Here is an 11,507-nt window from a genome sequence, read left to right as displayed (position 1 = left end):
GAGTAGAGGATCATCAATACATTTGTAGTTGTCTACTTACATTTGAGATTAGCATTACAATAAAAAAGTTCATCTTTGCCTGATCTGAAGGTTCTTGATTCCTAATTGAGGGGCATAGTATAATACAAAATTTTACCTGCACCAAATAAAATAATGAAAATTAGCCACCATTAAAAATACATTTGAACATAGAGAGAGCTTACCAAAAAAGCTATCTCACAATGCAAAAATACCCTCTCCAAATGGTTTAAAAAACGAACCCATCAAATTCCATGGCTTCACAAATTCTGTTATTCAAAAAACACATCGGCAGTATATTAAAACTTATTCATTGAAATTTCTGAACATATCACATATATTTACAAAATGATGTCATGGTTAACCTCATCCCCTGGTGGTGTGGATTGTGTAATAATGCTGTTTTGTGTCCCAACATATACCCCATCAGAAAATTGGGGGTGTTGAGATCTCGGGTTGTCATCCAATCCTGTTTCATTTGCCAAGATTTTCCTGCATGTCTAAGTTCCCAAACAATATATGACATATGTTAAACTCATGATGAAAAAGTATTGTATTGCAGGTTAAAACAAAGGAAAAAATTACCCATTTGCTTTTCTTTATGGCCATCTTTTCCACGTGTGGAACCCTCCTCTTACTTGGGGGTCTCCCTTTTCCTCGTACCACATTTGGGCTTAATATCTTTTTCCCCTTATCCAATACCACATCTGCTTTCTCCTTCGTACGAATGAGTGTCGAGTCTACTGTTGAGTCTTCACATGTTTTCTCAAAGTCATCAACAACACTTAGGAATGCATGGACTTTTTCAGAATTTGAGGCTATTTTGGTTGCTAATTTCAAACATCTCTTAACAACAAGCTCATAATTCCGACTATCCTCTCTGTCACCATGGTCATCGTAACTACTTCTGAGTAAGGTGTATCTCCTCTTTACGTCCTTTCTCCAGCGATTCAACACATATACACTTGGCAGCTCTTTAATCTTCTTCAACTGACAAACTCTAAGTGCATGCCGACATAGAATCCCCCTAGTTTCAAATAGTCCACACGTGCATCGCACCTCCACCTCCTTTTCATTAAAGTATATTGAGTAATTGACTGTTTTAATGAGCTCGTCAGTAGAAATTTCATCCAACACATCATACTTTAAAATTGACCCTTCTGTGCTTACCAACGAACAATTACAAGCCATTAAGCCTAGCAACTCCCTTTGGAGCTCTTTGAATTTTGCATTTGTATATACGGATTGGAATTGCTTCTCTATGTTGAAGTGAGATACGCAGGGAATAGTCTGGTTGATAGATTTGAAATCAGCAAGTGTCTCGACCTCGACCTTCTTTCTAAGTGCATTATCAAACTGATTAACAAATTCCTTCAATGTCGTTCCGGAATGCACATAGCCATCGAAAAATGCATTCATGCTTTCTGACCTTTGGGTCGTGCTCATACCAGCCCAAAATTCACCTTTCAAGTAAACTGGAACCCAAAAAGACCTTTCCTCGTATAAGGCTTGGAGCCATTTATTGCCGACCAGATTATACTTCTCAAGTAGTTCACCCCAACTCTCCTCAAATTCGGGGATGGTCTGTGAATCATATAATGTTGTCTGAATGTCAGTCTTCAACCCCGCATTGAACATGGTGTGAGACCCCAACTTCTCTGGAAGTTTGCGCAAGATATGCCATAAACAAAATCTATGACGAGTGTTGGGGAATACAATGGCAATAGCACTCTTCATGGCCCGATCTTGGTCGGTTATGATGGAACAGGGGGCCCGACCATTCATGCAATCCAACCACATTTGAAATAACCACACAAAAGTGGTTGTGTCCTCACTCGAAAGCAATCCTGCCCCTAGTAATATGGACTGCCCATGATGGTTAACACCAACGAATGGAGCAAAAGGCATCCCGTACCTATTTGTTAGGTACGTAGTATCGAAGGTTACTACATCGCCAAAATACTCATAGGCCGCTCGACTACGAGCATCAGCCCAAAAGACATTCCGTAACCTCCCCTCATCATCCACGTCCATGACAGAAACAAACCCATCATTCTTGTCTCTCATTCTTTTGAAATACTGATTAAGTGCATCTCCACCTCCTTTACCCAACCGTAAATGTCTGGCCTTATCAATATAATTCCGACAATCTTTCTCCTGAAACTGAAGATTCTCATAACCTCCCGCATCAACAACAAGAGAAAAAAAGTTCTTATTCATCCGTATACCCGCTCGATCATTCAAGTCAAGGACCCTTTGGCTGTATTCATCTAGAACCTTGTGAGATTGCAATAGCCTAGTCTTCTTGGGGCTTACAGTTACATGGTTGTGTATATTTTCTACAACTGTGAAAACCCACTTGTCAGTCTTACTCAATGTCGCATTTACTCTGGCCTTACAATCCGTCCTAGTTGTTGGCCGTGGCTTCGACATATCACTGTTCTTAGGTTGGTACTTTCCGCCACGGGCACAACCAACTGTCACATAAACTGGCCTCCCATCATCATCTCTCCTAGTCCTCTGTATCCGTACACCAAAACCCTGTTGTTTCGCATAATGCTTATAATAGGCTGTCAGGTCTTTCACATTTGCAAATTCCATACCGGATCTGGGTGCATCAACTCGTACCTCATCTTCTTGGACATCAGTGGTACCCTCTAAATCTTCATTTATGTCGAATACCATTTCTACATTTATTCAAATACGAATGGATTAGCATAAAAAGAAAGCTCAAGTACTATAATCATTTAAAATCAAACTATAAATACCATCAGCGTCATGAACATCCTCATCAATAATTCGTGATGAACACCCAACATTTTTTTCAAATTCAGCAGCAGTTGACTCAGGGGGCGCTTCTCGTGTCAGGTCTTCCGGATTACTCGGTGGAGTGTATGGCATATAAGGTGGCATCTGCTCAAATAGGACATTGTTAGGCAACCCATGTTAGTTTCTCAATAAACTAAACAAAATAGAGCCTTTTAAATTTTCTAATAAATATACCTCAAATGGATGATCAAATGGGTTAAAGTTTTCATCAAATGGGTTGGCCATGATTTAAATCTACAAGTCAGCAGCAAGCAGCAATTATGTTGTTAATTAGATTCAGCAAATTAAATCATAGGTTATGATTGAACGGCGGTAATGAGAAGAAATTACTAAGTCATGGAAATAGTATACTTGTTTTTTCTCTAAGCTACAGAGAAGAGTGGGAATGGGAATAAGAATAAGAAATATTAAAAAGTAGTTTGTGAGAATGACTACGATGCTATAGAGGAGCTATGAAGAAAATCATATTCAAGTCACCTACCCAAACTGATTGCCATAAACATCATATTTCATGAAGCAATTATATTCACTAATAATTCATCTCCAATTATATTCACTAAATCATAATAACAATTTGTTCTTATGATTTGAAAACCGTTTAAGAGAGTGTAGTCAATGCAACAAAATGTTACAGCCTTTTTTGGAGTATGTTAGTCATTAAAGTTAATAAAAAATAAAATTCATGCATGTTAAAAAATAAAATTCATGCATGTCAACCAACCAACCCTACTATAATGAGCACCATTTTATGGATCAACATTCAAGGACCACCTGAAATTCAAAACTCACACTTGGTTTTGGTTTTGGTTTTGTAGTGAGGCCTAATAAAAAATAAAAGGCCAGTACTACATGTAGTTGGTTTAATGATCGATCAGAAACAAGTTGTTGGACATATATTGCACATATTATGTATGGTGAATTTGAAATTATTGGCAGTATCGAAGGTATTTGTTATGGTTTATTGGGGGAATTGATTATATACGCTACTAGTATATATCTAGATCTATATGGCCATCGCAGTATATACGCTACTAGTATATATTCTAGAATATATACTACGGCAAGACCTATTAATAGTGGCTTAACGTGGGGGCACATCCAGAATAGTTTATTTCACAATGCACTATTTGTAGGCATTTATTTATCATATATGTATATGAAAAAAACATTGCAAAGATATTGGTATCAATATGCGAGAATGATAATGTTAGTTATTTCATACCAAGCCCTGGATTTATAAACGTGTGCAGAAAATTCATTTAAACTCATAATTATACATTTGGTTGGAGGAGGGGAAATCTAACTACTATCAAATGTGGATGACAGTTTGCCAATCAAAACTCACAAACATATTTTACTTACAATATCATACAAAAATGGTTTTCATCAACCCATATCTTACACTAATATTGGACATAGAACCAATTAAATATATAGTATTTAACTTCTTATGATACCTGGGTGGGAGAAGGTTCAACTGTGGCAGGAACTTACCAGTGTTTGAGTAAGCAATGAAATACAATAGGTGTTCTTAACTATTAACTAAACTCAGTAATCTACTAAACACATTAGATGTTCTTAAGCAATAGGTTGTACCATATCAACCCTGATTAATTTGAGAAGTAACATAACAACTATTTCATTCCACCATATTCCAAACTTAGAGAAGCCGAGCAAAAGCTAAGATTTTTATGCCACAATCCACAACCATTCAAACCTAGCAGAATACACGTAAAAGCTGACATTTTTATCTCATTTCTCCAAACCAGTTCAAAACTAACGGAAGCCAACCAAAAGCTGAGGTTTTTCTCCATGCCCTAAGCTACCATACCATCTCGAAAAACAGAAAAATCCAATCTTGATGTAAAACTGAAGAACATAATGTTACAACACGTACGAAAATGGTAAAATATTTACCTAAGCTTCTCAGTGCATTTACCCGAAAAAACAGAGCTTTACGAACTGTTTTTTCTTTGCTCCGTTCACAATCGTTTCAAGGGGAGTGGAAGCACTGCTGTAGGAGACTCGCAAGGTGGCGCTGAACAAAGCCTCACCGTCGTGAGGTGGCACTTGGAAGAGGAAGGGCAGATGCGGGTTCGTGCTAAGGAACAACGGAGTTTTAGGGGATGTTGACCTCGTTTCAAGGGATGTTGAACTCGTGGGGAGCGGTGGCACTGGGAAGACGACGGACTGACTCACGAGAAAGTGGCTGATGACACAGACGCCGTCGCCGGGAGGAGACAGAGACGCCGTCGCCGGGAGGAGACAGAGACGCCGTCGCCGGGAGGAGCTGGGTAGATCAACCACTACGCGGGTTGCTGTCTCGGGAGAGGGTGCTTCGCGGGTTCATTTCAAATGGGGATGAAATCGATCAAACTGTATTTCAAATAACTTCTAAACGCACCGTTTTGGTCAAAATGATAAAAAAAAAATTAAAAACCAAGAGAAGCCACGTAGTGAGTGCATTGTGTGCAATGCTATAGTGGCTTCTCTGTAGCTTTACTTATTTTTAAATAGAATTAATCAAGGTAGAAGCCACTATTTCGGTGCATCCATTGCACACATGACATGGCCTAGTAAAATGACTAATTTCTCCCTACAACGGTTGCACGTTCTCTCTCTCAAATTTTACCCATTTGAAACTGGGTGAAACTGGCAAAAACCCATGTTCAGGGATTTGAATTTGAACTTATGGCAGCGTGAAAAGTGAAAGCATCGCTCTCAAGAATTGAATTGCGTAACCAAAGAGAAATGGCTGTTGGGAAGACAAAAAGAAAAAAGAGAAATAAGTTTTGAATTTTCCGGATCACGTTGCTTTCTTTTTTCTGGATTGTCTCAATGTAAACAATACTTCTGAAATTGAAATTCAAGATTCTTGATTGAGTGGCTCGATTTTATTGAAATTTTTTGAGATAATGAAAGACAGCAAACTGATTTTAATGGCAAGAGTTTGATCAGCTTGGTTTGGTTGCTGAGAAAATGGAGAAGTGCAAGCTGATTTGCTTAGTTTGGATAAGAAACGGTTTGATCTTTGAAAAGTTTCGTTCCAAGATCGCTGACAAAGAGAAGGGAGAGAAGAGTTTCAACAAAATTGTGTGTAACATACAAATTCTCAAATTAAGGCATAAAATAATTTTAATCTATTTATTTAGTTTCATTCGTATTATTATTATTATTATTATTATTATTTTAGGAGATAAATGTAATTAAAATTATCAATTTAAATTTTTACTAAATTCTGAATCCAAATCTACTGATTGAGTTCTTCTTAAAATTTATCACCAACTTTTATCTAAAACTCTCACGATTCTTAAATTCATAGCCATTAACCGGATCAATTTTACGTGTTTATTCAAGTCTCTCAAATTCCCAATACCAACCTCACCATGACTATCGTATAATCATTTATACACACAATCCTCGTCAATCACAAACTCATCGTCCCTTCTTTTACAAATTAAACATCAAACTCAACACATCTCTCTCCCTGTCTCTCTCAGCGAGCACCGGATTTCAATTGCTTTTTCACTTTCTTTTTTCCACCCGAAGGGTTTTTTTTAGTGTAATTACATCAGGGCCCTCTCTCTCTCCACTCATTTGGATGCACAGTTCAGTTAGAGATAAAATATTTTAAATAATAATAAAATTTTTAAGTTAAGATAAAATAAAATAATTTGTAAAAAAAAAATATATGTTTAGATAGTAAGATGAGATAAGATAGTTTTTAATTTTTTAGATTTGAAAAATGTGTGAATCTCATTATTTTAATTTTCAATCGAATTGTATACTGTTTATGTCAATTTTATACTGTTTAAACATTATTCATTTTTAGTTTTTACTGTTTACTTAAGTAGATAGTTTTAAAATTTAGAAATAAAATATAATATATTTGAGTAGAAAAAGTTGCTATACAGTATAGATGATTTGAAAATTGTATCCAGTAACAAAGTTTTGTTTTCAAATGTTAATGGCTCCTTTGAACTTTTAGCCCTTTCGACTTTTTACAATTATGCCATTCTTTGACTATATCATAAATATGATAAGATCAACTTTTAGTTAGGGGTGCTATTTACATCATACCCTCCCCGCACCCCGCCCTCTATGGGGTGGGAGTTGGGGTTTTTACACCCGCCCTTGCATCCCAGAGGTAGGGTACTCTGCCTTGCTAGGCGGGGTGATGGGCGAATCCGCCTCATATTCACTTAAAATGTGGATTACATTTCATTAGGTATAAAAAAATATTTCTAGGTTCAAAAGTCGTAACGCCCGGTCCTGTAAGGGTCAGAGCGTTACTTCTTATAACTTAAAACTTATATTTCATCAAGATATTTACAGACTCTAAAATATAAAGTCACCAGAATATTACAAAACTCACTATCAAAACTTGCCAATACTCAAAAACATCTTTTATGCTTAACCACTAAGCTTAAAAATCGTCTCACCCTTGCTCTATAATCCTGATCATTGTCTGAAATAATCATTTGAAAAATATTATGGAGATAAGTGGTGAGTTGTTGACATCAATAACTCAGTAAGCAAATAACATATACTAGTATGTAAATATGAGTATTTACTGAGTTCATAATACAGAATCAAAACACCGTTTATTTTTAGAATGCAAAGTTAGAACATGTTATAAAAATATTAGAGTGAAAGTTCACAAATACTTTTATTCAAAATCTTTTTGGCAAAGTATAACTGACTACCATTATACCAGAACATCATATCACATTAGAAGCCATGTTTAACCCCATGGTAGAATTGTGCAAACCCCGATAATTAGCCAAGTAAAAATAGAATATGAATCTTCCACTTATTATTCTTAGAGTCCCCGAATGTGTACACAGGAAAGACCACTAGAAAATTATTTTGTTTCTAAAATAGGTGCACCAGAAACAGAACAGTTGGTATTAGAGCCATGTTTGAGATTTTGCAGACTTTATAGATTGATGTTTGAGAATTTGAGGTTTTAGATTTAATTGGCTTACTCTATAGGCCGTAGGACATGACTTGGAGGTTTAGATTTTGGAAGTGAATATAAGTTTGATTGAAAGTCAGGTTTGAGGTTTAGCAGACTATAACATATGAGGTGTTTGCATATATGTGGGTTTAGGAGGTGACTTTCAATTTGAGGTTTAGAAATTTGAGGACTAAGAAATGATTATGTGAAAATTTAATATTTAGATTTTAGGTTAATTTTGTGGAATGAGTTTTGGTTAGGAACTAGAGGTTTAAATTTGTGATATTGATATTTGATGACTTTATATTTTGGAGTTTGTAAATATCTTGATGAAATGTGAATTTTAAATTACATGAAATAACTCTCCGACCCTTGCGGGACCAAAGTGTTACAAAAGTGATCAAAAATATATTTTTAAATCTAAATTATAAATTTAAATTTATAAATATGACTATAATTTAAAAATTATATAGTTTTTAAATTTACTAGTATATATTTTGTATAAGTCGTGGTTTAGTAATTTTTAAACTATATAATTTTTAATTTGCTAGTACATATATAAATATGACTATAATACGCGCACCCCCCGCTTACCCCAACTTACAGTTGACTGTAAGCACACGTAGATTTAGGTTTATTACGAATTCGCCCTCAAAGTTTCTTTTATGCTTTGTGTGTTTCTTTTTGTTTTTTTTTTTTTTTTGAGTATAACAATGAATTTTTATTGAATAAACTGGAAATAAAGTTCAATCAATACAATATTTCTCACTAAGCACAGTATTTGTAATTTGCCTAGGACCATCCTCTATCCACACTCTTTCTTCTATACTACATAAAGCTAGTTTTGCAAGTATATGTGCACTTTGTTAGCATCTCTATACACAAATCTTGCAGACCAATTCGACCTTCCTCTAAGTATTTTCTTTGCATCTTCTATGAACACACCATAGTCTGTTAGAACCTTTTCATCATTGCTCAGGTCCTTCACGACAACCTGCGAATTCCCTCCAGAATTACTCTGCTCAACCCCAGCTCTATACTTAACAGAGCAACTCTTCTAGCTGCCATGACTTCTGTAGCACAGGCCCCCACTAGACTCTCAACACCCGAGCATAGACATGCTAGAATTTCTCCTTGATCATCCCTCACAATAACCCCCAACCCAACTTTTCTATTATTGGCATCCACTGCAGCATCCCAGTTAACCTTAATCAACCCTACTTCAGGCTTTTTCCATTTAACATCCTCTCTTCTCACGGCTCTAGCACCCAAACATCTCTGTCTTGATCAAGTTGTTTAATTCTTCTTTTGTTAAGCATGTGCAGACTGGTATAGATTTTTATGCTCTTCTTTTTTAATTCTAGCGGTAGACTTTTAAGTATTATTACGTTATTGTCCTTAATTTTGTAACCACGGCAGATTGTAAATGGTCGGGTCCGGTATAGTTCATTACAATGGGCTTACTTCTGGGCTTAGTATCTATTAAGTTCGGAAAAAACAAATTAATTATTTTAATTTATTTTCCTTAGTAGGAATTAAGTTAAATAAAACATTATGACAGACTCTTCTAAAATTAGTGACATATGGTACATCATAAAGATAACGATTTTTTTTTTTGAAAAGAAGAATTTGTATTCATATTCATCTTAAAGCATTGAAGCTTGGATACAAGAAGGGATTCCTCCCATTACAATGCTCTCCTTAGAGAGTTTGAGTGCATCCTTAGCTGGTATATGAGCTATTGTATTAATGTTTCTTGGTATAAACTGCACAGACCACTCCCCCATCGAGCTGAGCTTGTGCTTGATGTCTTGAATAATCATCCCACCCGAGTTCCACTTGACTGTATCACAGTTTATATCATCTACCACTACTTTAGCATCCCTCTCTAGAATGACTCTATCAAGAAGTAATTGTTGGCACAAAGAAACTGCTTTTAGAGCCCCTAAAGCCTTTGCTACAACCGGGTCTGGAAAGGACTCCCTTTGATATCTAAGAGTAGCTACCACCCCTCCATTCCAATCTCTAATAATCACTCCAATGCCAATTCTGCTATTGACCCTATCCACTGAGGCATCCCAATTAGCCTTATAAAATTGATCTGGAGGAGCAGACCAATAGGATTGAGATAAGGTAGTAGCCACCCTTTTACCCCCTGATGTCTGGTTTGCTTCCTGATAGTCCTTAACTTTTCGATTGGCAGCCTTTACTAGCTCATTCGGGTCCATGAACCTGTTTTCAAACACAAAACTGTTCCTCCTCCTCCAGATCATATAAATTGTTTCAGCAAATATAGCAAAACTGTGATCATCCAGAACATCAAACATATCTTTACACAACTCTTTGAAAGGCACTTCCCTCACTTTCAACTTCTGAAAACAGAGAAGGTTATGACCCCATATATCTTGGGCAGCACAGCAAGACCAAAGGGCATGAGTAACAGATTCTAATTCTATCTCACAGATAGGACACAAGGGGGACTCTATGATTTTCCTCTGCACAAGCTTCTGGTTAATAGGCAAAGAGTCATGGCATGCCCTCCATAAGAGCATTCGAGTAGCACTTGGTACCATTAACTTCCAAAGCTTAGTCCAAAGTTCAGACTTCTGCCTAGCTTGAGAGGTTTGCCCATTCTGTTCAGCTGACATCTCCCCTGCCAAGTAGTAAGCACTCCTAACCATGAACCTTCTATCTTTTGCACACCTCCATATCAACTTGTCTTGGCTATTACTCACACTTACTGGTATTCTGCACACTACTTCCACTTCCTCATGCCTGAAAACCTCTCTTAGAGTATCCATTTTCCATGTCCCTGAGCTTGAGTCAATTAGTGTAGACACCTTACTGGCAGCAAATTCTGCTTTAATGGGAGACTGCACCTTGAAAGATGATGGTCTAGGAAGCCATTTATCTGTCCATATGTTAACAGAATCCCCATTACCGATCCTCCAAAAGAGTCCCTCTTGCAGGATTGGTCTTGCTTCCAGGAAGCTTCTCCACAGGAAGGAAGCATTGCTTCCAACTTTGGCCTTTAAAAAATCAGATTTGAAGAAATGCTTTGCTTTAAGAACTCTTGAAGCTAAGGAAGAGGGATTTTGAATGATCCTCCACCCTTGCTTTGCAAGAAGGGCCAAATTAAAATCTTCAAAGTCCCTGTAGCCTAATCCTCCCTCCCTTTTAGATTTACCCATTTGTTTCCAAGGAATCCATTAAGTTTTTGTCTTCTCTTCCCTACTACCCCACCATAATTTTTTCATAGACTTGTTGATAGCATTAAGCACAGCCTTGGGGAGTTTAAAGATACTCATGCAATAAGTTGGGATTGCTTGAACTATGGACTTCAACAACACCTCCTTTCCTGCCTGAGTTAGGAATTTTACCTTCCAATTGCTCATCCTATTTCTTATGGACTCCAAGATTGGTCTGAAGGCTGCCACTTTCTGTCTTCCAACGTATGAGGGGAGGCCAAGGTATTTCTCGTAGGATCTAGCTTCACACAGCCTAACACCTGATAGGATAGCATCCTTGGCTTCAATACTTGTGTTCCTGCTGAAATATACTGCAGTTTTCTCTAGGTTTAACCTTTGACCAGATGCAGTCTCGTATTGACTCAGTAAGCTGAAAAGCCTGCTCCATTCCAATGCATTAGCCTTGCAAAAGAGCAGACTGTCATCTGTAAAAAAGAGATGGTTAACCAATA

General features: G+C 36.9%; 1 protein-coding gene across 1 annotated transcript; it reads right to left on the bottom strand.

Moving 5' to 3' along the window:
• Positions 1-278: 278 nt before the first annotated feature.
• LOC122304623 (protein FAR1-RELATED SEQUENCE 5-like) lies at positions 279-3,072 on the bottom strand. The gene is made up of 5 exons (XM_043116883.1): positions 3,022-3,072; positions 2,787-2,931; positions 604-2,705; positions 384-518; positions 279-287 (listed from the first exon to the last, which is right to left on the bottom strand). The coding sequence occupies exons 1-5, from the start codon at positions 3,070-3,072 to the stop codon at positions 279-281; spliced, it is 2,442 nt and encodes an 813-aa protein (XP_042972817.1).
• Between the last annotated feature and the right edge of the window lie 8,435 nt (positions 3,073-11,507).

This window comes from Carya illinoinensis, chromosome 3, assembly GCF_018687715.1.
Source record: "Carya illinoinensis cultivar Pawnee chromosome 3, C.illinoinensisPawnee_v1, whole genome shotgun sequence".
Lineage (NCBI taxonomy): Eukaryota > Viridiplantae > Streptophyta > Magnoliopsida > Fagales > Juglandaceae > Carya > Carya illinoinensis.
Note: the sequence above shows the minus strand (reverse complement) of the source record. Positions and strands in the feature narration are given on the sequence as shown.